Source organism: Fukomys damarensis, unplaced genomic scaffold, assembly GCF_012274545.1.
Source record: "Fukomys damarensis isolate Sample0158 unplaced genomic scaffold, DMR_v1.0_HiC HiC_scaffold_24, whole genome shotgun sequence".
NCBI lineage: Eukaryota > Metazoa > Chordata > Mammalia > Rodentia > Bathyergidae > Fukomys > Fukomys damarensis.
Genome location: NW_022900936.1, coordinates 9,351,611 through 9,377,966, shown reverse-complemented (window position 1 = coordinate 9,377,966; position 26,356 = coordinate 9,351,611). Strand labels below are relative to the sequence as shown.

At 43.6% G+C, this 26,356-nt stretch overlaps 1 protein-coding gene and 1 non-coding gene across 2 annotated transcripts; both read right to left on the bottom strand.

Annotated features, from left to right (window-relative positions):
• Positions 1-9,538, bottom strand: Atp5po (ATP synthase peripheral stalk subunit OSCP). The gene is made up of 7 exons (XM_010608689.2): positions 9,443-9,538; positions 8,194-8,244; positions 5,954-6,064; positions 3,394-3,523; positions 2,503-2,615; positions 432-518; positions 1-183 (listed from the first exon to the last, which is right to left on the bottom strand). Exons 1-7 carry the CDS (start codon positions 9,476-9,478, stop codon positions 70-72), a joined length of 642 nt encoding a protein of 213 aa, XP_010606991.1. The 5' UTR covers positions 9,479-9,538; the 3' UTR covers positions 1-69.
• LOC117283321 lies at positions 5,521-5,627 on the bottom strand. The gene has a single exon (XR_004514288.1). It is a non-coding gene; the product is annotated as a U6 spliceosomal RNA (small nuclear RNA).
• Positions 9,539-26,356: the final 16,818 nt, after the last annotated feature.

The window sequence follows — 26,356 nt, the reverse complement described above, 5'->3', positions numbered from 1 at the left end:
TGTTCAGGAAGCACTTTACTGTAGCTCCAAGTTTAAGGGTTTACACTGATGACAGGAAGTCAGCACTTTTCAGATCGTCTCCCGCATTGCCCTGCTCAGCTTCTGAATCTTGCTTTTTGCAGACATATCGACATATTTCTCCCCAATGCGGACAATCATTCCACCCATGATTGAGGGATCAGTCTAGGAAAGGAAACAGGTGAGAAATGTGACAACGCACCAACATCATCTCACTGCTCAAACAAGGGATGAAACAGTGCTGAGTGGGCCAGTGAGGCACACGGTGTAAGACACCGTCTAGGAGACGGAGGGTAAAACTGCATGAAACCAGGCACTTACACAGACAGAGTGGATTCTCATGAACACCCTCTATACCCACTGTAAGTTCCAAATAACCTGAGGAAACATACCGTAAATCATTAAAAACTTACCTTAACCTCTAGTTTCAATACTTGGCCCCGACCTAGGAAGCTCTTCAGGACTGCTGTTAATTCAGAGAGAGCAGCTTGATCTAAAGGCTGAAAAGGAGCAAATCATCCATTAATTAAATAAAGTCCGAGAGACTCCCATAGTCAAAAAAGGAAGGGAAAGAAATACACCAAACAGACCCTTCTGTCTTAACTATCTGGGGCCCACGGAGCAGCTGTCCCTGTCCCACTGACGGAACCCCTCGGAGCCCAGGTCCGGCAGTTCACTGACCACAGAGCTACGCCCACCCTGTCCCGAGTGAGAGGAAACACTGCAGCAGGAAGCCTGAGGACGCGCCTCTCTGCCGCAGCTGAGGCCGCTATGTGGCTGTCCCTTCCGGGAGGGAGCTAAGGGAGCTGCAGATTACAGTACCCCTCACCCCCAGCTCTGTCGCTGTCTCCCAGGTCCTCGGCCACCCGGAGCCCCAGCATGCACTGCATTCATGAGTCTCAGAGGCACCAGGGGCAGCTGCTTTCTCCCCAGCCGAGCGAAGCGTGACCTGGCCGGATGGAGCGCACACCCTGAGGGCCAGGCTTCCATCGCCCCTCTCGGCCCCCACTCACTCTGGGTGGTCAGGTGAAGAGGGGACAACAGAAAGGGTGCTGAAAGACAGGCCTCTGACCCCTCACAAATCCTCCCACCCCCTCAGGCAGGAGCTGAAGTGGCGAGTGGAGGTGGTACCAGTCTGTTGGTGCCCCGAGACTGGGACCCCGGCCCCGAAGTGTGGAGCCCCTCACATCTGCCCCTCCCTTAATCTGGACGAGGCGGTGAGGCTGGTGGGCATCGCTCCCATTTTATCTGAGAGAACTGAGGGACACAGGGGTTGAAAAACTTGCCAAAAAGACACAGCGGTGCGTGAGGATTCACACCAGCACCTGCAACTGGTCTTGTGTTTCTAACGTCCGTATACACAGTCACTAATAAAGGCATAATTTTCTTTTCCAAATGTGGAAAGTTATTCACCTGGGGCTATCAATATCAAAAGCCTCAACAGGCTGTCCTAAAGATTCTATGAAAACCAGCATCCTCGTTCGCACTCACTAGTGGCCCACATCAGCGCTCAGCCGTGGTGACGGGAGAAGCCCAGACAGTGCTACAGGCCTGGGGCCTGGTGCAGCTTGGGGGCTCCAGGTCACCGTCTCCGCTGCGACAATTCTCAGCGAGGCACGTGTTCTCGGGGCAACGACCACATAATGAGCTCCAATACACAAGCGTACCAAAACGCCTCTCCGAACCGTGCTGCTCTGGGAGAGTTAGAATACCTTCAACACTAGAACTATTCATCAAGATGAGGCGAGGAGCTGCACACTGCAAACAGATCTACTCTACTCCACTGATGTTTAAGTCCCAGAGATAGTTTTCCTGTGCTGACTGAACCACGTTAGGAAGAAAACAATGATAATGATTTTCCTGCTTGTGGTACTGGGGCCTGAACTTAGGGGTGCTCTAGCACGGAACTACACCAGCCCTTTTTATATTCGGAGACAGGGTTTCACCAAGTTGCCTCTCCTGGTCTTGAACTTGTGATCTTCCTGCTTCAGCCTCATGAGTAGCTGGGATTACAGGCCCGTGCCACCAAACCCAGCAAGAAAATACAGATTTAAGACATCAACAAAATTCCTTATGGGGAGATAATATGGTGTAGTAAGGAATACAGACTTCTGAGGCAGAGAGGTGTTCAAATCCTGATCCCACCTTGTGTAACTTTGGGCAAACTACAGAAGTCCTCTGGGCTTCAGTCTCCTCACACGTAAAATAAGGGCAAGTACGCTTCCACCTCATATAAACCTTTGATATTACATCAGACAATAAACATATCTCAGTGTTCTTCCCGTTTAACCCAGTCTACAGTGATTAGGGTAAACACAGACACAGACCTGCTAACAAGAGACACACTGGCCCTTCCAAAGCAGGATTCACAGAAGCTCAGATAAAGATGAAAGAAATCCTAAGGGACGAGTCGACAGTGACCTTCCTTGATTTTACCTTCTGCCAAGGCAAATGCAGCGGCAAGAGCCAAAACCTGCTACTTACAGATGCAGTGGTCACTGTGCAGGGCACCTCTCCGCGGTGGACGCTCATGATGGTAGAGAAGGCAGAAATGACTCCCCGGGCATTTTCCAGGCGACCGTTTTCAGCAAGCAAATCTAAGAAAGTGAAGGTGTCCCAGCGACAGGAAACCACTCAACAGGTTATTCATTCATGCACGATTACACTCACTCGAAAAGCAACCTTGGGTTTGTGGTTTTAAAACATCACATTCAGTGTCCTCCGAGAAAGGGAAGACTCTAGCTTGTTACTTTAAAGTGTATTTAATGTCTTTTTTTAAAAAAAGCAGACAGCCCTGATAAGCATTTGAATCAGCAGGTGTGTACGTGTGGGAGAGCTGCACCCAAAAGACCTGCAACAGACTTCAAGCACATGGTGCACAAACATTTTCAAGTTGATGTTACAGATGCCAGTGTTTGGGCACAAATTCCTAAACCAACACACTGTCTGCATCCACAGATGACTACATGAATGGACTTTGGAACCTGTATTTGAACTTGGCCAGGAGGAAATGAAAAGCAATCCAAATGCACCAACAGATGCAACTATCTGCAAGGTCTGAGGTGCAGCCACGGGTCCCAAACTATTTTCTCCATGTGAATCCCGCTGGCATCCTGTGTGGGCTGCAACTAGAGACTACGCAGTTGCACAGCCTTCCACCCCAGCGCCTTTTGGCCTGTGCCCCGGGACATTGAATGTGCAACAACTCGCTTGGGAAGCTGCCTGGGGTGCAGCAGCTCTGGACTGGGCAGGTTGGGCTCAGTGCTGAGTCCTCCCTGCCGCAGACTCGCAGTGATGCTGATGCTCCTCACTGTGGAGCACATTTTTGGCAGCAAAGTTTTAAGAATACTCAGAAGAAAAAGTTCCAACACTTACTCATCAGGTTGGATGTAAGGGGGGAAAATCTCTCTTTCGCAGTGATGTCATTCAGGCTTTTCACTTTAATGGAACGCTTAATATAGGGATTCAGAACAGACGTGGCCACCTTGGGGTCCTTCAGGAGTTGCTAAAAGTACCAAAACCCCAAAAAAGAATTTAATTCTTTAGAGGACAAATAATCCCACCTGCCACACGTATACACTTTTTTATAGATTAAGAAAAACAGCATTCTCAAACATGTTAGAAGAAAAGTTTATAAACGAATACATTTCTCTTACTTCATGAAAATATCGCACCCTGACTTTCCATGGGACAAAATGATGTTCAAAAATTTAAAATATCTTATGAAGTTTTGTGTGTGTGTGTGTGTGTGTGTGTGTGGTGGTACTGGGGAGGGAACCCGGGTCCCTGTGCATGCCGGGCAAGCACTCTACTAAGTTATAATCCCAGTCTTTTAAATTAAAAATGTATTCCTGCTTTTCAAGAAAGGTCATTAAAAATTAAGCAGCCAAAATCTCCAATTCACTCTAATGTATGTAGTATGAGTAACTCTCCAGTTTTCCTAGCAATGCTGTCCTGTAGGTGCAGACCTTCCACGGTTGTTGGACTGCAGCAGGCCTCTTTGCCTTGGGCTGACAGTGATTCTACCCAGCTTCTTGCGGAGCTAGAGGAACAACCAACTTATGAGAGGTCTCTGCTGTTTCCAGAGCAGGCTCAATGAGTCTGGGAAGGAGTGTGGACAGAAAAATGAGAGTGCAGTGACTGTGGAGACTACTTTGTTCCTATTTTACTAAATCACCAACATATGAATTCAGTAGCCACATGTAACTTCCTGCATCCAGCTGCTCTTAGTGCCAGGCCAGCGTTCCAATGAACCAACAGCTCCAGTCAGGCGTGTTTCCGTTGCACATTTCTCTCTTTCAGTTACTCTGCTAAGCACCTCTGCCCAGAGTCCTGTCTTGTCATAGGCTGCCACCCAATGCTAAGATTTCCACCTGGATGGCCCAGAGAGATGGCAATTGCCCATAAGAACTGCAGGCTTATACAAATTAAAACCTCCTGGAACTGGGTTACCCATTTTTCATGTTCCTTATCTGTTTATGCTGCACTGTCCACTGGACAGTTAGTGTAAAACCTTCTAAGTGGTCCCAAATGTTAATTTTCATTTACGAAGAGTCTTATGGTAATGTCTCCCTTTTTATTTTGCAAGGCTTCCAGATTTTAGATGAACACCATTCTGATGTCCGTGACCTGAATCGTTCTTTCTTTGTGAACATGACTGGAGTCTAAAATGGGCGTAACTGACAAGTAGCAGGCGGGTCTTAAGGGCTTATCACTCTAGCTAAGACCTTAAGCATTATCTGGAGACACCCGGGCAAAGGAAGGCATACAGAGCTAACATTACTCTGCTAGGACCAAAGTTCTAACAAAAGATCAGACTGAAAACAAACAAAACAAGTCATATACAGTAAGGAGGTATACTCATTAATAGAATGGAAGTTCTACTCTATACAACTAGCCCATGAGATTGTCTTCCCCTAAACAACAAAAATTTAAAAATCTTTAGGAATACTTGGGTTAGAAAATAAAAGTTATTCTTAACACATACAATAAAAAACAAGTAACGTTTTCCTGGGAGAGCCCATGTACTAGACTGTCTCCCTCTCTTGTTTTAACATAGACTTTATTGGCAGGCGTGGCTCCTAGAAACTAAAAAAGGAGAGGGGACATAACATAATACACAGAAACTGCTCAACCAGAAAATTCACTGAAAACTGAAGCAGCGCCTTTTTATGTTACATTATAGATCTCTGTTAATTCAGTATATCTACTTTTTCATTTTTCTTTTAAACTAAAGGTGAACTATCTGGTGGCCTCAGGGTCTTTCCTCGTGGTTTTCTACCTCATTAGGAAGCTTGCGGCCTCCCCTAAATGCTGCTCAGCACCCTCTGCTCAGGCACTTGGCCCTCACATCTTGGAAGCAAGGTGATAATTAAAACCCAGAAGAAGGCTGCCTCCAGAAAAATTCTCTGTAAAGTGAGGTTGTAATATACAAGAGGACTATTTTGAAAATACCTTGATTGCAAGCATAGATTTTAAAATTAATTAATCAATCAATTAATTAAAAACATGGACCGCTTCACGAATTTGCGTGTCATCCTCGCGCAGGGGCCGCGCTCATCTTTTCTATATTGTTCCAATTTTAGTATTTGTGCTGCCGAAGCAAGCACAAAAGATGACGTTTTAATTCTCTTCTGAAATGGGGATTTTTTTTTTCCCCTAAAATGACTTTCTTGTATCTTGATTTTATACTTCTGCCTCTTAATTGGAAATCTTGGTTCCTAACATTAGTATCCTTGTATGTGTCTGCGTGTTCCTATTATACAAGTTTCAGAATAATAAAATCCAGTATTATTACTAACAGTATTTTAACAGAAAAGTTTGTTTCTGGCAGTTCTTTTTTTCACTGGATATACTTACGGGGGGAGCACAGATAATTCCAGGCATGATTATACGTATAGGGATTTAACATGCACAGAAGAAGCAAGCTACTTACTGCTACTCGGAGCAACTCCTTTTCCACTTGATCCAGTTTATTCTGCTTAGATGCAGCGGAATAGAGAGCTGTGGCATAGCGACCTTCAATGCCATAAACCTGCACAGGTGGCTTTAAACCGAAAAGATGGGGTAAGGAAAAAGGAAAATCAGTTCAGAGATGATACTGTACTGGTAAGAGCAGAATTAAACATATATAACTTAGAAATACATCTCAAACCGGGCTCAGGAGCAAATGTCAGTAATCCCAGTTACTGGGGAGGAAGAGGCAGGAGGATCATGAGTTTAAGACCAGCCTGGGCTATAGTAAGTTCCTGGCCAGTCAGGACTCTCTATAACAAAACTTTGTCTCAAAAAGCAAAATGAACAAAACCATCCCCAAAATCTTGTAACATAAACGTTTAAATAAGCTGTCTTTAAAAAAATAAAAACACAAAAAACAAGCTCTCAAAGACAGATCTCAAACAAATTAGGGATGTTTCCTCAGCCAGGTCTATCTGTTTTTGAGCCTCCAATTCCTCACTTGCCAAATGAGGGGCTGACATTAGTGAAATGTCATTCAAAACGACTCTGCGATTCCATCTCACCCAATCAGAATGGCACGAATACAAAAAAAAGAAGACTAACGTCCCTCCTGGCTCTACCTACCTGTAATTCAATTACTTTAAGAAGAGCTTATGCTTCCCTTTGAACTCAGTAACAATCCAGTTCCAGGTATGGAAGGTTTTTAACACTGACAGGAGTATATATTTACCAATTTCAGAGAAATAAATTTCCCCTTACAGAGATTTTCCAGCAATGTGCACTTTATAGAGCCTGTTAGCAGCTCAAAGTGCCTGAAGCTTGAAGCTACTTTTCATAAATAAACCTTCAGTGGACAATTACACATACTTGGTGGTACTGTGCGGTTGGATGGAAAAGCTTAGATTCTGCACAAGATTGATTTCCAAACCAGTTCTAAGACCAAGCTGAGTAACATTAGGCGAATTTTTGCAGAGCCTCAGTTCTTCCCTACCACTATCAATGGGGTTTTAGGAAGTTCTCAAATGAAGGATAAAAACGAGATGATTCCTTCAAATTTTGAAATCTGTTACTGGTAGGAGGGTGGGGGTGTGACAATTCTGAATTCCATCTGAAGAGGTTCACCAAGAACACAGATCTCATATTTGGACCTTTCTTATTTTCCAGGAAGGGGACTGGCTCACTGTTGACTGGGGTGGGTATGTGGATAAAAGAAAGAGTCCAGCACACTTCTGGATCTGTGAACTCAGGGACATTCCTGTTCCCTGACTGCTGGGTCAATTTTCTGTCACACAGGAACTAGTAACTAAAGGAAGAATTAAAAAATAACATGAAAATGCAGCCACGTCACATCCTGTTATCAATTGTCAGCTATGCATTATTTTGAGGGGCTTCTGCATAAACTCCATTTTTTTATAGTTCTTTTAATAGGGTGGGGTCAACCAGACTACCTCTGATTTAAAAACAAAGGGATAGGGGCTAGGAATGTATCTCAGTGGCACCACACCTGCCTGGCAAGTGCAAGGTCCTGAGTTCCATCCCAAGTACTGGGGGTGGGGGGAGAAAGAGACAGGCAAATCTTTGTAAAGGTGAGTTTGGTGTCTAGTGAATAGTCCTTTTGTCAATGCTGATTTTGTTTGAAAAAGTGTGTAAAAAGAATGAATGTTCCTGCTGGGCACATGGGAGTATATCTATAATCTCAGCACTTGGGAGGCAGAGGCAGGAAGATTGCAAGCTCAAGGCCAGCCCGGACCACAAAGCAAGACCCTGTTGAAAAAGAAAAAAGAAAGAAAGAAGTGCAAATATTCCTTTCTAGCTAGGGGGAAAACAACTTGTAACATGGGGCACCGTGACCAGACTGCAATTGAAACTGAGAAATCTTGACTTTAATACTGACTTCTACAATAACATACTGTAAGAAGCTGGGCATATATTTGGCTGAATCTATTTGTTTTATTTTTAAAAATGCTAGCTTCCCTACTTTGGAGGGTTAATGGAAAAAACAAAAGGTTAAAAAAAAAGTTCTCATCTTTAAAAGTTATGCATGAGCTCACTGCACATAACTCACTCAATGTTACTCCGTTCCCCACCCAAGGCCACCATCAGATTTTGGGAACCACAACTCATACTAGAAAGGTCTAGGTGCAAATACACAAAAGTCCATGGACGCACATGCTCTTATCTGCTTTATTATTTCCAAGAGAATATAAATTAACATACCCTCACAAGCTTGGCAAATGGCCTGACCACAGATGTACTGAAGCATCGCACCTTCAAAAGAAAAGAAAATAGATGAAACGAGGTTAACTGAAGGGTTTCTGCACTTAACCCAGTATTCAGAACATTTTTAAAACTTCTAAATGATTAGTTTCATAATTTCTTTATATTGTCGTACAGATCACGAGTTTGAGCTGCTTCTTTATTGCTTACAAATAAACTTCCCTACTGAGAATCACCTCAAACTGCTTAGGAAACTGCCTTCCCATTAACTTCTTAGTGTGCCAGGAATGGGCTGGGACTAGCACACTCACATGGGAGAGAAAATACTAACTTTCAGGGAGTGTACGTTTTAAAAAAAAAAGTCACAAGACTTTTGGCATTTATATTACTACATCCTTAAGCAGGTTTTTAATTAAAGTGGGATGACTTCAGGCATGATTTGCAATGGATGTACTTCTGGGGACTCTAAATGCTATCTAAAATTAAAATTGATCCTTCGAGCATCGATGCAATCGACGTTTGATAGAACAGGCCCCAGTTCTTAGTGTGGCCTAAGAACTGTCAACCGACAGAGCTGGAATCCATAGTTTAAAATGCACCTGAAAGGGCACCGGTCACCTTTACATACTTCCAGCTCTGGAATGTACTGTATCAGAATTAGCTGTGAGGATTGAAAGACTTTAACGCTTGTGAAAAAATTATGTAATGATACGAGGGCATCATGGTGGGTATAATAAAAAGCACACAATTTTTTCCAACTCTATCTTCTGGGTTGAATCTACGGGTTCTGAAGCCAACACTGCTACCACTTACTGGCTGAGCAATCAAAGACAAGTCATAGAAACTTTTCTGTCTCCTTTTACACAAATAGGAAACGTGACTTACAAATATTCCTGAGCATTACCAGTGGCCCGTGACAGATTTTATCACAACGGCCAAAAAAGCTGACTTGGGGGCTAAGCAGCCTTCTTTCTCCAGAGACTAAGGAAGCCCAGCCTCCCTTTCCCGCGCTCCTCCAGCCAGGTGCCTCGCCCGACAGAGCTCCGAGGACACCACGATCACCGCTCGCGCAGCCCCGCGGGCGTCCTAGGGGGCAAAAGCAGGGCAGCCCCGAGTCGACCCCACTTGCGGGGGGCCCCACGACCTCAGACGGCAGCCACGATCTCCCAGCCGTGTCGTCACAGCCTGACGCTCGGGGTGTAGAACCGGCCACCCCAGAGGGAAAAATCCTCCCGCTGGCTTCGCTAACCTGCCGGTACAGCCCGGAAGCTCCTGGACCGGACATCTTCTCCCGGGCGGCTGTAGGTCAAACCCGGGTGGGGAGAGAGAGATGTTAGAGCGCACGCGCGCGCCAGCGTGACCGCAGGACCCTCTGGGATATGTAGGCGTAGATCTCCATGGTAATGATATAGCAAAACTGGGAGTTGTAGTCCTTAGAAGCAGCGGTCCGGGCTGCCCAACTCGGGTTGGGGCTAGTAGTCTTGTACTGCATCTGCAAATAATTCCCTAAATTACTGAGTAGCGACCTTCATTATAGAATGGATTTACTGTCCTTAGCTTTAAAAATCTCCAGTTAGGTAAACTTGGTGGCATTTTTCCGTTTCATATTCATTATTATCATCTTTACCTCTTCTCCCTAGAGAGCCAAAGCTTGCGTCAGTGGCTACCCCTTACGCTGCACAAACGAAAAACACAAAAGCAAGACTTGCCGTGCCGGGAGCAAGCACCACATCTCTCTTGGGCCGTGACTGCCCCTCTTTATCCCTCCCCTTTTTCTCTTTCTAATCCGAGCACTCCTCTGTTAGCCTGTGAGGGTGTGTGAAATTCTGGTGCTGACACGCTTTGTTCTGTGTAAAGCACAGCTGGACGTGAAGTAGGAGAGTTAAGCAAAGGTGTAGTTAAGCAGAGGTGGCACTGAACACTGGAACCAGACACTAGCCTTGGCCAGTTTTTCTGCGTTCACAAAAACAACTTATTTTCAACCATTCAAGCGAGGTTCAAGGCTCCTAGTTGTAATGATGGGGTTCTGTGATCAATGTAAAAGAAAGCATTTCTGCTCAAATCTAGTATGGGAACAAAGATTAATTCATTACTGTTTTTAGGGGATGTAATTGCCCCCTTTTCTACTACCCAGAGGCAGCTTTGTCAATATTTTGGTAAATTGTTTCCCAATATATTTGTAGGCTGTAGATCGCCCAGGGTTGAATCTCAGACATTTCTGTGACCTTGGCTTAATCACACAACATCTCTGTACTTCAGTTTTTTTAACTTATAAAATGGGTATTTTATTGGTATCTGCCTTATAGGTTGTTAGAAAAAAAAAATCAAGTTAATATATAGGTGACCAGGTATGATGACACACACTGTAATCCCAGGACTCTGGGAGACTGAGGTAAGAGGACCAAAAGTTTGAACCCTAGGAAGGTAGCTCAGTGAAAATGTCCTAAATTCAATCTCCAACTGTAACTTAGAAGAATGGCCTGACAGTAGTAGTTAGTGTATTATTTCTTTATTTTGTGTTTGGTTTTATTATGCATAAATGCATAATACATATTACAATGTAATATAAACATGTTTCCAAGTTATAAAATTTTTATAAATATAATTTTTTGGAGGCGGAGTTTGGCTGTGTAGTCCAGGTTGGCCTGGATCTCATGGTGTTCCTCCTGCCTCTGCCTCCTGAGTGCTGAGATTACAGGCATGAACCACCACACCTGGCACATAAATATAATTTTAATGGCTGAAGAATAATCTTCAGATGGATATTTTGCAGCTTAATAATTGTATAATTCATCCAACATTTTACATTTGGCCATTTTAAATACTTCATCTCCTAAGCATCTTTTCAGACAAATTTTTTTTCCTCTTTAAGGTAGTTTTCAAATATATTTTCAGAGGTGCACAGTTTTATAAGGGAATATGGGCACTTAAAAAAATTTTTTTTTGTAGTACTGGAGATTGAGCCCAGGGCTTTCACACTGAGCCCTTTTAAATTTAATTTCAATTTTTTTATTTTGAGATAAGATCTTGCTATGTGCCCAGGTGTGACTCCAACTTGGCATCCTCCTGTCTCAGCCTCCCAAAGTGTTGGGTTTGTAGGCATACACAACCACATCCTGCTTAAACACCTTTATGCATGAGATCAAATTGCTTTTCAAAAGTTTTAACCAATTTACCCTTTTATTAGTAGTGTATGAAAAGCCTTATCTCACTCCATGCTGCGAATTATTTTCAGGAACTACTTTCAAATAAGCCTAATGAAATGTATATTTATTACTTGATAGGGACTAGGGATTTAGCTTAGTGGTTCCACTATCTGCCTTATAAACACAAGGTTCCAAGTTTGATCCCTGGTACCACACACACACACACAAAAATAAATAAAAAAGAAATAAAAAAAAGAAAAAAGAAAGAAAGAAAAGAAAAAGGAAACAATATACATTACTGAGCCTCAATTATGCGCTGTTCTGTGCCCTGAAGATACATACAGCAGGCTATGCAATAGAGAACGTGATGCTTCTTAGACCTTGCATTCCACATAAAACCAAACCCTAGAACTCGTGTGTCCTGAAGTGTGGGTATTAATAGAGGGGATACAAATAAAGAGTTTGTGGGTCAGTTACACCTGAGAAGCTCTAAACTCTGTAGTGCATTGATAATTAATTCTAAGTAACTTTGTAAAGTTGCATTGCAACAGTAAGACACCCTCAGATAATTCTGTGTTTATCTCACGTCCCTTGCACATCTCCAGAATTCCTTAAATTGGAATTTTAAGGTTTTTGAAGTGGTTCCACAAACAGGATTTCATTTGCATTTTGAGTGTCAAGATAACTCTAAGATGTAGGTAAGCCTGATATTCACACACGCGCACACACACACACACACACACACACACACACAAGTGCGCGTGCGCGTGCACACACACATATATGTATATATATCTTGTGCATTATATATATATATTTTTTTTTTTCTTTTTGAAACAGGATCTCCTTATGTATTCAGGCTGGCCTTGAACTCACTGTGTAGCCCAGGCTGGCCTTGAACTTCCAGCCACCTCCTGCCTCAGCTTCCTGAGTACTGGGATTACAGGCATGTACCACGACATCTGGTTCTCCTGTATTTTATAGATGGTGAAATATCATGAATCCCTTTTAGGCAGTGAATCCAGGGGATGACACTGGGTGTCAAAGCCAGGCGCCTACTCTGTGCCCAGTCTCTTTCTACTACCCTGGTTTAAAGAGTGAGTGAACCCTTCAAGATGTATTCTTGGGCATATGACTTTGATGCCAGTGTATTTTGCTGAAGTGACCCAAAGGAGAAACAGAGTTCCAGAGCCTGACACCTCTGTGGTCACACTTTTCCTTCTGGCTGCTCTTGGCTTCTAGGTTCCCCTTCCCAATCTCACTGTAAGAAATCACTGCAAGACAGGCTGGGGTGCACTGTGAAAATTCTCATGGGGAAGAAGCTGGCCGGCTTCTGCTGTGTAAGGACAGAGTTGGGAAAAACCCCAGAATTTTATCACACAGAAGAAGGGAAGCAGCTTAGCTCTCTGCTGTTACAGTGCTTTCCCTGTGTGCAAACTCAAAACTATTTAAAACTTAGTTACTTTAACAGCTGTGGCCAATGGAGTGAAAGGGACATTGTCAAGGCCACAGAGCAGTGCTACACCTGCCAGCAGACCCTAGGCATCTAATCTGGCCTTTTTTGTTTTATGCTGACCTTCAATTCAGAGCAAATGTTGCTATTTTATTTTCTGTACAAGGCACCATAGACCATGACAGAAAGCATCACGAGATCCTCAACTGCATCTGTTTTGAAAATGACATGAGTTTCCCTTTAATCCAGAGAGAACATCTCCCAAACTACACCGGTCAGGAGTCTGGATGAAGGTTAATTGCCAAAATGTTCACTGCATTTGCTTTAAAATAGAAAAAACATTGAAACACGTGCCTAAGCATAAGGAAGTGGACTTTCCAGGGGCATATTATGCAGCCATTAAAATGTGATCGCCAAAAAGTATTTCATGCCCTGGAAAAAATATGTAATGACATAAGAAAAAAATATACAAACCATACTGTGTATTTTTCTACAATGAGCATGTGTTACTATAATCAGAAAAGAAAGATTTGATCCTTTGCCCAGCTGACTACTGTGATCCTGAGAGGGTAGGTACAGGTACTCTAATTCTGTAACACTCATCTTTGGACACAAAAGCGATTGCTTCAAGTTGATGAGCCCTGTGAAGGATCAAGGAGTTGAACCAACAAAATTCTTTCCTTTCAAAGATTAACTGCTGCGTAGACTGCACCAGTCCCCTGGCAATTTTCTTTAGCTTTGCAGAATCTATAGTGAGAATTATATCTGCTTAGGACAACGGCAGATAATAAAGTTTTTTTTTTTTCTCTCTACACATTTTGTTACACTGACAGAACCTGGCAAATGTTTGCATTGTTCACATATTTATCTTGGCGTCAATTCCGCTCCAGTTTCCTCTTTTGTTAAGAACTGCACAAGGCTCCATTCAACAGCAGACCACAGCCACTTTCTGTCTTGCGGTGAGGTGACCGACTAGTAAACTGTCTTTAAGATTCGATGCATCTGCGAAGAGGCCGGGAGTAAATAAAACACAGGAAAAAGGGCCACCCCCCACCCCTCACCTTTGAAGAAATCTGCATAGGAAAATCTGCAGCACAGATGTCACGGATCTGGAAGGCGACAGGAGGACCCTGAGCTGCAGAAAGTGTTTCCCCAGCCCTCTTCCCAGCTCTTCTCCTCCGATCGATCGCGGGGCCACCTTGAAGCAGCCACCTGCACTCTGCTCAAGGTCACTCCGCTCAGCTCGGTGCAGGCGGCCGCGGCATCATATCGACAGTAGGGGGCGCCATGTCCACACGTTGTGAACGCCTCGCGTCGGGATGGATTTCTTTCTAGAGCTTTCGGCGTTCAAACTGCGGTAGCATGTCGGGCTCTCACATTTGCAAGGAAGAATCCGAGCCCTGTGAGATCCACAAACAAAAGGGGTCGCGGAGAGATGCTGTAATTAAGCTCCCGTGTTTTGGGACCCGCACAGCTCTGGCATCTCGCCCCCGAGGCACAGCCCTGGACGCCAGCAGTCTGAGGTTCCGTGGGCTCCGCAGCCCCCACCCTCACTCCGACCCCTCCACCTTCCAGCAGCGACCCAGCCTGTGCTTTGAGGGCTTTCGCAGACCAGCACCGCCCGCCGGGCTGCCGCAGGTCTGCTGCTCGGTTATCAAAGTCCCTGTTCGGCTTGGGTTTTGGGGAAAGTTATGCAGTCGAATGGGTGCCGCAAGCTACGAGACGGTGATGGCAAAAGGAACCGACAGAGAAGCAGTAGCAGAACGAGCTTCTGCGCTTGGATCTGAATCTGAATGTGGGTCGTGAGTGGAGATGCGGGTGGCTGTGGTAGCGGGACCGAAGTGGCGCCTTTCTGATGAAGAAGCAGGTGTGTGTGTGTGTGTGTGTGTGTGTGTGTGTGTGTGTGTTTCAGTCTATTTGGTGGCCCTGCTTGGAGCCTCGAAGAGTGGGGAGACCTCTGTCCCTTCAGCAAGGGGCTCTGCAGACCCCAAGCCCTGCCCCTGACCATCTGTGTGCACTGAGCAAGTCGACCTGATTTCAGTGCCTCAGTTTCCACACCTAGAGAATGGAGATGGCCCTCCATTCTCAGAAGGCACAGCAGCCTGAAAGCTGGGTCCACACTGGCCCCGTTTTGGAGGAGTCGCATGACAGGTGACCACAGCCAGGTGGGCGGCAGGGGGGTTGTCCAAGTGTGAAATCTTCCGGGAGAAGAAAGACTGGTTTTAGAACAATCAGCAATCAGGACATGGTGGTGAGCAAGCGAGCAAGCACGCATGCACTAAATTCCTTTTACTTAAAAAAAAAGTATTTATTTGGTAAACAAAACTTGAGAACCTCCGAGGCTTTGTAAGAGTTCAATGTGTAAAAGGAAATTATATATATATATTTTTAAAAAGAAATCACATTTTTTCCCCACAAGTATTTAGCCATAGGAAAAGTGAAAGTAAAAGTCCAGGCAAAGAACACAGACACTTGGGGAAGCCTCCCAGAGAGTGTGTGCAGTGCAGGCTGACTGTGAAATGCTCCAGCCCAAGGATAGGGGGGAGAGAGAGAGAGAGAGAGAGAGAGAGAGAGAGAGAGAGAGAGAGAGCTAGCTGTGAGTGCCGGTCAACGCCAACCCCACGGAGTCCAGAGTTGGGGAACAGCGTGGAAGAGGCGACTGGGGAATAAAAAGGCTCTTTCCTACCCCAGCTGTTTGAAGGCAGCACAGTTTCCAGAGAACATGACTCAGTGTGACCTTGCAGAGGGCCCCGTAGCCCGAAAGTGTAAAGAATGTCCCTGCTTTTCATGCTGCGGAGCACCTCCTGTGGGGAGACTGCGCCAGAACGTATTTCTGTGGGTTTTTGATTCTGCAGATAGAATTGCGAGGTTGGATAAAAGCACTAGCTATTTTGAGTTTTTAAGAAACCATGGGACTATTATTGGGTGGTCTTTGGAAACCAAGGCCAAAGCGCTGTGCAGAGTAACTCAGACTACTTCTATTGTATGGCTGGAGATAGGACAGAGGATCATTTCCCAATTCATTCCTTTGTTCCTTCATCCAGGCACAAATTCATCCCGAAAACATTTTCTCTCCCTAACTATAGTGATGGATGCCTCAGGCAACAAAAAGTCAACTAAGACTGACCTGCCTTCAGGGGGCCCACTTGCTTTGAATCAGTTGATCTTGTTTTGTTTTGTGAAACAGAAGTTCGCTTATGTAGCCCAGGCTGGCCTCAAGGTCACAGGGATCCCTCCTCGGCCTTCCAAATGCGGAGATTACAGGCATGGGCCACCACACCCAGCAACATCAATTTAACTTTTAAAAATCACCCTTCCTTAAAAAAAAAAAAAAAAAAAAGAGAGAGAGAAAAGAAGAGAAAAATGGAAGCAAAGCTTTTGTAAATAAGGAAGGGAAGATGGCTAAAGGGAGGGGAGGGGAATGGTGGAAAAATAATTGAGATCCAAATTCCCTATGATGAATGCTACCATTTTGTATACCTAAAATGTACCAATAAACTTAATTAAGTGAAAAAAAATCACCTTTCCTTTGTTCTGTATTCAGGAAGAAACTTACGTTGGCATTAGTCTGCCATAGAAATGAACTGCACGTAATTGCGGAAGCTCTGAGCTTTCTCGAAAACGTCTTTAAATGTGTAGGAATTCCTTCTACATCCTTTCATATCCTAGCATCTAATTGGAGTGACGAGAGAGAAAGACAGGATAAAAATAAATCATTCCAGCTGGGAGAGCATCACTGTCTAGTTCTCAAAGTGGTCGTTCATCAGAAAGTGAAGTTGGTACTGTAGCTCCGGCGCTGGCTCAGATCGGTGCACTTGTGACAAGGACGAGAGGTTTTTGCTAAGTTTTTCCAAGACGGGGTCTCACCATGTAGTTCAGGCTGTCCTGGAACTCACAGCGATCCTCCCACCGCAGCCTCCCGAGTGCTGGGATTACAGGTGTGCGCCAGCATTGAAGATTATGCCGAAGAAAACCTTGTTGACCTGAGAAACTGTTCATTGTACACTAAGTTAAAAAAATAATCCAGACTCAGCAAAGCTTTCAATGCATGATCTGATGATGATTTTGTTAAATAACTCGCTGTTTATATGCATCACACAATGGCCAGAAGGAACGCCGCAGACTGTTACAGGTGGTGGTGTGTGAGCAGTGGTTTGCTTGTCTTTTCCTTGGTGCTTTTCTGCATTTTCTAAGTTTTAAGCATCAATCTCATATTGCATTGTACTGGGGAAAAATTCTCTCAATGAATGTTGATAGATTCCCCTTCCAGAAAAACAGGAGGAGGAGCAAAGAAATGAGATGCGTGTGGCTATTCACTTATTTCTTCATTCGCGATTTTTATTTGGCCTTTAAAATTTGCCATCATGTTTGTTTATTTTTTTATTTAGTGCTGGTAGGGATTGAATGCACGGCCTTCTTATGTCCCCAGTCCCTTTTTAAAATTATTATTATTTTTTGTTTTTAAGCAGGGTCCTGCTAAGTAGCTCAATTCCCCAGGCTGGGCTTGAACCTCCAATCCTGCTGCCTCTGCCTCAGAGTACTGGGATTACATGCATGCAGCAGCATGTCCGGTTTATTTAGTCTTTTGGTTTTCTGTTTGTTAAGGAGAAAAATATCTTTTAGCACTTGCGATGTGCTCAGCGTTGGCAGTTTTGGGCACTGCGCGATAGTGTTTCCTCGAATTCAACACCTTGGTTCTTTCACTCCCACATTGGAGGGGGCGTTGGAGCTATGGAAACAGAGTCCCTCCTCAGAGGCTCCCGATCCTCAGTGGGCTCTGGCAATTTCCTGTTTTACAGGGGAGGCTGGGAGAGTCTGACAAACTATCAGGTACCTTTCTTTGATCCCCTTGGGCATGAATAAATGGCGGGCTATGAAGACCTGGTTTGTTGGCTCCACCTTGGGATCCCTCTCAAGTCCCCCTGGAGTGTCCAGGACCCCTGCTTCTTAGGCACACTGTCTTATTTGCTGATGTGACATCTAAGAGGGAAGATGATCCAAATACACCCAGTGCCTTTGGAGACTGTGAAGTGTAGCCAACACTTTCCTTCCTTAAGCCAGTGCAAAGGTGTCACTTGACCTCAGTTGACCACGCAGAGCCATTTACTCCTTAATCTTCTCACACCTACCGGTGGATTCTAGATAGAAGCACCCCTCTGTTACTCATGAGGAAAATGGGGTTTAGAGAGGTTAATGAATGCGCCCAAGATTATGTGGCTGGCCAGTTAGCTTGTCCCCAAAGACTCTGGGCTCAGTGAGCACACTCTACAGTCCCAACCACTGCCTCCTCTGGCTGTGGCTGCCTCCAGGGGTCTGAGGAGTGACCAGTGCCAGACCAGACCAGTCTCCTGGGGTGAAATTAGTATTTAACCTTAACCTTCTAGACCCGTGCCCTTCATGGTCCCAGCTGGCACAAAGGCAAAGTCACTTGGTAGAAGGCACGAAACACAGCCGGCAGTGAGTTTCCACATCACCTTGGAAGTGGGAAATGGTTGGAAACGCACATCCCTGGGCAGAGGAGCTGGGGAGTCCCACCTGAGCTGTACCTGGGGGTCTGGTGAGCCAGGCAAGCTGGGAATCTCACCTGCCCTTGGCGGTGGGGACAGTGGGGAGGCCTCTGGGCAGTGACAATAGCACAGAGACAGTTATTGCAGTCTTTGTTTCGTAGCACATCTGTGTTTTAAAGAAAAACTGCCCTGCCTCTCCATCCCCAGGCAAATTTTGTCACCCTTTTAAATCTACACTGATGTGCCATTTTGATTCCACTTTTATTTTATTGATAAATGCCATATATGAAGAGTTCACATGGCATAAAACTCATGCACCCTTTTATTTTTATTTATTTATTAGTTTTTTGTTGTTGCTGTGCTAGGGGTCATAACCAGGGCCTTGCGCATGCCAGGCAAGTGCTCTATCACCGCGTTATGCTTCCAGCTCCTTTGAGCCTTTTAAAAGTGGTTTGTGGTGGTTTTTCATACAGTCACAAAGTTGTGCTATCACCACCACTATCTAATTCCAAAACACTTCCATAGCCCAAGGAAATACTTTTTGTTGTTGCTGTTTTGTTTTTGAGATACATTCTTGCTAGGTAGTGCAGGGGGCCTAGAACTCACTCTGTAGCCCAAGTTGGCCTGGAACACTCAGTGATCCTCCTGCCTCAGCCTCCTGAGTGTGGGATTACAGATGTGCACCATCCACTATGCCCGACCAGTAACCCCAAAGAAATCTTCTCCTAATCTCCTAGCAAATGCTGGTGACTTTAATAGTTATATCTTTTCTCTTTAATTATATTAAAAGACCAGGGAACTAATTACTCTTCCTGGAACATAGTAGGCACTTAGAAAATGGTAATAAAGTTCTCAATTTTAAGACTATTCAGTTTTTTCTGGTCTTTACAATAATTTAAAAATTAGCAAATGATAAGAAAAAGAAAACACAGAGCAGCTTTCCCCCTCTCTCTTTTTTTTCTTTCTATTTAGGCTCTGAGGTCTTGTAACAGCTGGATAAATGTTTTATTGGCCTAACTTTTAATTCAGTCTGATTTAGGAAAAGACAAGACCATCTTGAATTTTCTTGTGACATGAACAGCAATAGTTCAGAGATATGTCATATTTGTTTTAGCTCATAAAAATACACAGCTTGTACTGTGGGAAAAGGGAAGTAAGGCTGAACTGCTGATATGCCAGGATCTGAAGTGGTTGTATACAGAATGAAAAGCAGGTCACACAGAGGCCTAGACATGGCCTTGGTCATGCCTGGGAATCAACAAACTCACTTCCCTCTCACTGGCAGAACATGAAAGCTAAAGATTATCCTCTAATCCTGTGGCATTTTAAAATCCATGCAATGGGCTTTGATGCTCAAAAATTTCCACTTAAAGTCACAAACTCTTTGGGAGGTACACTGTTTTGTCTACCCCAGTGGTATCTATGGGAAGACTTACTAGAATGAATGCTATGCTTAATGCAGATGCAGACAGGGCTGTCCCTGTCCAGGAGGGACACTCCGAAGTTCCACTTCTCTTTAAATTCAGATAGCTCATGAGATGTCTTCCTTCTGATAAACAAGGACACAAGAGGATAAGAATCAATGCACCATGGCAAAATGGGAACCACAGATCCTTCAGTGGACGCATGGGTAAGCCAAGTGTGGCATATCTACACAGTGAAATATTACTAGATTCTAAAGGGGAATGAAATACTGACACATGTTACTGTACAGATGCACCTTGAAAAGGTGAGGCTGAGTGAAAGGAACCAGATACAAAAGGCCGTGGGTGTACGGTATGATTCCATTTGGTCACCCATAGCAATGGAAAGCTTCGTGTTTGCCAGGGCTAAAGGGAGGGAAATGGGCAGTGACTATCACGGGTAAGGTGTTTCTTTGGAGGGTGATGGAAATGTTCTGGAATTAGCTGCTCAACTTTATGGCTACAAATTTTATAGTATAGAAATGATTTCTCAATTGGAAAGAGGAAGAAAAGCTGCACAGCTTCCCAGCTAAAAATAATAAGAGGAAGAAATGCTACCGATTTCCGTCACCGTGATGAAACGTCGGAGATAACCAATTTAAATGGTGGAAATTTTATCTTGGCTCATGGTTTCAGTCCACAGCCTCTTGGCCCTGCTCCTTTTGGGTCTGTGGCAACACAGTGCTTCCTGGAGGACAAAGGCGGCCCAGGAAATCTGATCATTTCATGGTGACCAGGGAGCAAAGAGCCACAGGGAAGGGGCAGGGACCCCAGTCCCTTTCACGGACAGTCCCCAGTCATTTAACTTCCTTCGGCAGGACCCCACCTCCTGAAGTGTCCACCACCTTCCAAGAAGGCACCAGGCTGGCCCTCAAGCCTTGGGGACAATGCAGACCCAAGCCCATCACCATACCTGTGTTAAAGCGAGGTGTGTGCCGGAGCGAAACCCTTCCTGCTCTCACCATGGCTATCACACTAGTCCAGGCCTCAGCACTCTTGCCTGGATCCCAGAAGTAAATTTTGACAGCTGGAAAAGACCTTAGAGATTCCGGCCCAACTCTGACTTGTCAGGGAATATAACTAGGTCCAGGCAGCAGAAGTGACATGTCCAGAGTTGCCTGCTTGGAGGCCGAGTTGGACCTGAACCTCAGCTTCTCTTTCCATTACCTTTACTGCAATTATTTCCCTCCCTCCTGTTACTTTCTCTTTTGTTCCAATACAACTGCACATTCCACTGACCCAATCTTTCTGAAATACTGATCTTATTGTATCATGGCCCCGATTTAAAAATAAAACCCTTCATGGCTCCCTATTGCCTTCAACCCTAACCTACAGCAGTGCCGTCCATGTCCCTTCTTACCCTTTGGCTCCTCCAGCCTCTGAAGCACTGTCTCAGTGACCCAACAGAACCACACTTCCGTTCACGTTTTGTTAGTAAGCTTTGTAAGTGTTTATGCCTTTGTTCCTCAGCCAAATTGCAAGTGTGTTGAAGATCAAGATCATGTCTTATGTGTTTGGCTTCCTGGCCCATGGCACAGTACAGTTCCTTGGACTTGGTAGGGACCAACAATATCTATGGGAGAGTTGACAGTCCTTGCCTGAATAAACCTACTCCTTTGGAGGGGTTCTGGCAAAGGATGCTATTTTGTGTTGCCTCTCTGCTGTTGCAAGATAAAGACTGGGTTTAGCTTTTGGGATGATTAGATTCTAGAAGTTTCTCATGAGGATGGATTTAGTGTCATAAAAAGCAAAGGCACATTGATTTTTGTACCAAGACAGCAAGGATTGTTTTTGAAATAACCTTTCTAGAAGATTCTAGAAGTTTCTCATGAGGATAGATTTAGTGTCATAAAAAACAGAGGCACATTGATTTTGTACCAAGAGAACAACCGTTGTTTTTGAAATAGCCTTTTGATTTTGTATAGAAGTAATTTGTGTTCATTATAGATTTAGAAATTTCTAGAAAAGTTCCAGGAATATAAAGAAGAAAATCAGAAGTTCCCATAATTCTAGCTCCTAGGAGAAAGGTATTGGTAAGTCCTGGTTTGTACAGCCATTTTTCTGTGTACCACATATACACTGTCTAGAACACATAGAGATCCACTCTGTACATTGTTCTGTAACCTGCATTTAAATTGAATGAAAAATACAAGTTTAATAGCACGGCATTAAGTGGGGAGAATTTTTTTGCTGTAAACTCAAGCAGTTCATTCTGATGACATGAAGAAAGGGCAATTTAATGTTTGTTTTGCTTCTTTGCTTATCTTGGTGCAGGAAAGGGTAAAATATTCAAGGTAAGAAGAATTTCCAGAACCGAGTGACTCGTCTTCCTAGCAGTGTGGTGGCCGTTTCGCCCACCATTCCTATGAAACAAATAGAGCATGTGTCCCTTATGGTCCTTTTCGAGGTCTTGAATTGTGTGAGCTCCATTTTAAGTTTGTCCTTGTCCCTTCTTTGTCTTTGGATATTTCAGAGCCCTGTGTGCAAGAGGGTAGGGAATGTGACTACTTTGTTCCCTGGTTTATTGCCAGCACAGTGCCTGGCAAAGCACTGACACTCAATAAATATTTGTTAATGAATGAATGGATGAGACTCCCAGGAATGAAGCATTTATTATGGAAATCATTTGACCACATGGCCTTTTTTGGGAAGCCTTAAATGGGAATTCTATATTTAGGTCCTCAGAGATATAATAATAATACAAGTAAGTAATATCTTAAATTAGTTGATTAATGGAATGTATTTGTCCTCCTTGGGATCCCAGGAGGGAGGAATTATTAATTCCATTCTGTAGGTAAGGGGATGGCCAGGGTCCAGTGCTGGCTTCTCCATCCCAGTTCCCAGGTCCCTTTTGCTTTACCTCACTGTCTTTCAGGCACCTGTGTTCTCTTTGTTTGGAAAAGTCATCACACAATCTCTCCACCAAGCTTAAAGCAAAGAGCTCAAATTTTAGTGTTTGTCAGAATTGCTAAGGGCTTAGAGATCTGCATTTTAAATAATAGTTAGGAATAATAGGAATGCAAGTGGTCTGAAAACCACATTCTGAGAAACACTAGCTTGAACTATTTCAGATTCAGTGTTTTTGTCGAGCAGAGGAGGAGGAGGAGGCCATGATAGGCCATTAGGCTCTGCATCAAGCACCAGCTTGCCCACAGCTTCGTTTCCAAGGAGACTGGGGATAACAATGCAGGTCCGTGTTCATTATGGGTGTCCAGTGCCAAGAGCTTTACATATATTATCTTCCTTAATTCCCTTAACAACCTGATGAGGTAGGTCCTGTTATTGCCTCCATTTTACAAGGAAACAGAGGCTCATGAAAATATATCTGGCTGATCCACAAGAAAAGTTAGTAACAGGATTAAATAATCAAATGCCACTACTCCAAAGTCGAGAAAATCTAGTTCATTATTGTTTTTATAACAGCTGGGAGGAGTGGGTGAGAGTCCTTACTTAGGGGACAGTAATTTGTGCTTTGACTTCCACGTCTCTGTCCTTCTCCATGTGTGGATTGTTCCTGGCAGTTGTGAAACTAAAAAACTAAACAGTGAAACAGTTGGAATTCATACCCTTCTCCCCTTGGGTCTACTCCTAGAACTAGCCTCTGCCATGTTATGAATCGAATGCTACTTTTACCTCAAAACCGAATGGACAAAACTCAACAGGAAGAAAAGGAACAGTCCCTTTAAAAATGGGCAAAATACCTGAACAGACACCTCCTCAAAGAAAATATGCAGATGCGGCATATGAGAAGGCGTTCAACAGAACTGCAAATAAAAACGACAAGCGTAGTATTCACCTGCATCTCTTGAATGACCAGTGATATTGAACGTTTTTTCACATATTTATTTTCTGCTTTTGCTTCTTTGTCTGAGAAATGTCTGTTCATTTCAGGTGCCCATTTTTGAATCAGGTCTCTGTATGTGGGGGGCCTGATTTTTCTGAGTTCTTTATATATTCTAGATGGTAGTCTTTCGTCTGAGGAGCAGCTGGTAAATTTTTTTTTCCCACATTGTAGGTCGTCTCTTAGCTCTGTTGGTGGTTTCTCTTGCAGTGCAGAAGCTTTTTAATACAATGAGATCCCAGTTGTTGATTCTTTGTGCAAGTTTTTGTGCTGCTGAGAATTTGTTCATAAAGTCTTCTCCTATGCCAATACCTTCGATTCCACCTCACCCTAGAAAGAATGGCTGCTATCAAGAAATCAACCAATAACAAATGCTGGTGGGGCTGTGGGGAGAAAGGAACCCTTCTCCATTGTTGGTGGGAGTGCAGATTGGTGCAACCACTGTGGAAATCAATATGGAGGTACCTCAAAGAACTAGGATTAGAAATCCCATTTGACCCAGCTATTCCTCTGCTGGGTATCTTTCCAAAAGAATTAAAGGAATCATATCACAGTGATATATATGCACCCATGCTTATAGTGGCATAGTTTGTAATAGCTAAAACTTGGAAACAACCCAAATGCCCATCAGCTGGGGACTGGATAAAGAAGATGTGGTTCTATAAAATGGAGCACTACTCAGCCATAAAGAATAAGAAGCTAGAGACATTTATAGCTAAATGGATGCACACTGAGGCTGTACTCAAGTGATATAAATAGGACACACTTGAGTAAATACCAAATAGTTTCTCTGGTGTGAAAAACTAAAAGTGTAAATAAGGTTCAAAGGGTATAATTGACAGTGTGAAATAGGAAGAAAATGGCCAAGGGGGAAGTGGGAAGGGGAGGGGAAAGGAAATAAGGGAAAAGAAAAAAATGTGAAAAATGGAAAAAAGGAAACAAAGTCTTTGTAAATAGGGAAGGATGAAGTGGGTGAAGGGAGGGAAGGAGCATGGGGAAAAAGCAAGAACCAAGACATCATGTAAAGCTACAAGATCCCAAATGTAACTGTATTGTTCGCTTTAAATGTAACAATAAACTTAAAGGGGAAAAAAATGACAAGGAGACACCACTATATACCTACTAAAATGGGCCAGATTCAAAATATTGACAACAACAAATGTTGGAAATGATGTAGAGCAACTGGAACTCTTGCTCATTTCAGGCAAAAATAAAAAAAAGTGGGAAGGGCTACTTTAGAAGATAGTTTGATGCTTTCTTACAAAACAAAACATATACTTGCCAGGGGATGCAGCCTTCACATTCCTTCACATTTACCCAAAGGAACTGAAAATTTATGTCCACACAAAAACCTACACGTGGGTGTTCAGAACAAATGTATTCATAATTGCCCCAACTACATGCAACTAACATGTCTTTCAGTAGGCAAATGGACAAATGGGTACATGCAGACAATGGAATATTGCTTAGTACTAGAAACAAATAGTCTATCAAGCCAGGAAAAGACACGAGAGACACTTGGGTGAATAGAACTAAATGAGAGAAGTCAATCCGAAAAGATTATGTATGTGTTATATATGTATGGCTTCTAGTGGGGCCTGGTGCTGCTTTAATTCAGGGTGGGGCCTGGGCAGAAACACAGAAGGCCAAACGTGAAGGGCAGCCTTGCTTTATAACCATTCACTCTAAGGCTAGTTAATCTAGTCCTGGAAAGTGAGAGTTGACTTATGGAGAATTCACCCAGTTGTGCGAGGGATTGGTCTTCCTTCCTCATGACCTAGTCACCTCTTAAAGGCCCTGTCTCTCAACATCTCCACAGTGAGATAAAAAGTTAACATGCATTTTAGAGGGGACAAGCTGCATTTAAACCAAAGCAGGTTTTACACTGCAATATGTATGAAATGTTATGAAGTCGTTAACTGGTTTTAAAATAATCCAATACGGCAAGGGGTAGTAGATGGCATGAGATTGGTCACAGGATGATAATCCTGGCTGATGCATACCTACTAGTTTATTATATCATCGCTTCAAGTTTTGAATATAATGAGAAGTAAAAAGAAAAATCACCTACCTCATATTTATCCCTAGGTTTCTTACACTCTGGGAGTGGATTTAATAAGTTTAACTAAAGCACTTCAGGTTAATAATGGATTAGTAAATTGTGGCTGCAAGAGAGTGTTTACATTTTTCATACTGATCTTTGATGTCTTAATCCAAAGAAGCAAATATAGTTGAAATTTCATGCATAGCCTAAATCTAATAGGGGACTGTTTTATATCACCTTTAACTTTTCTCTTTCACAGCTTATGTATATATAGAATTGGTCCTGATCTCTGACTTTGGGGCATTTTTGATAGTTACTCTCTGTTCTAATAATGTTTTATAGTGTCATGATATTGTGTAACACTTAAACGCTTCCGGTTCTAACAGTTAGACTTTTGTTACTTTTCTGTGAGCTGACAAGGCATATCTAATCCATCCTGTGGAACATGGGAACAAATAGGAGCTTCAAGAGGTTAACTGGATTTAGTTGATTAATTCTTTCATTTATCCATATGTCCACACGAACAGGCAGCATGCATTGAGCATCTATTATACATCTGAGTTGATAATGATGCAGACAGGCCTAACACAGTATCTGACTTTGAGGGGCTCACTCTCAGGGGTGGGGGGACAGCATCAAGTGAGTCAATGTGTGATGCAGAGGGCTTTATGGAGTGGGGGAGATTCACGCCTGGTAACGCAAATAAGCA

Excerpts from the sequence above, each read along its gene's own strand:
- Atp5po (XM_010608689.2), bottom strand. The coding sequence starts at position 9,478 with ATGTCCGGTCCAGGAGCTTCCGGGCTGTACCGGCAG. Across the intron at positions 8,245-9,442 it reads CTTCCGGGCTGTACCGGCAG|GTGCGATGCTTCAGTACATC; the intron begins GTTAGCGAAGCC and ends TTTCTTTTGAAG. Across the intron at positions 184-431 it reads TATTGAAACTAGAGGTTAAG|ACTGATCCCTCAATCATGGG; the intron begins GTAAGTTTTTAA and ends TTCCTTTCCTAG.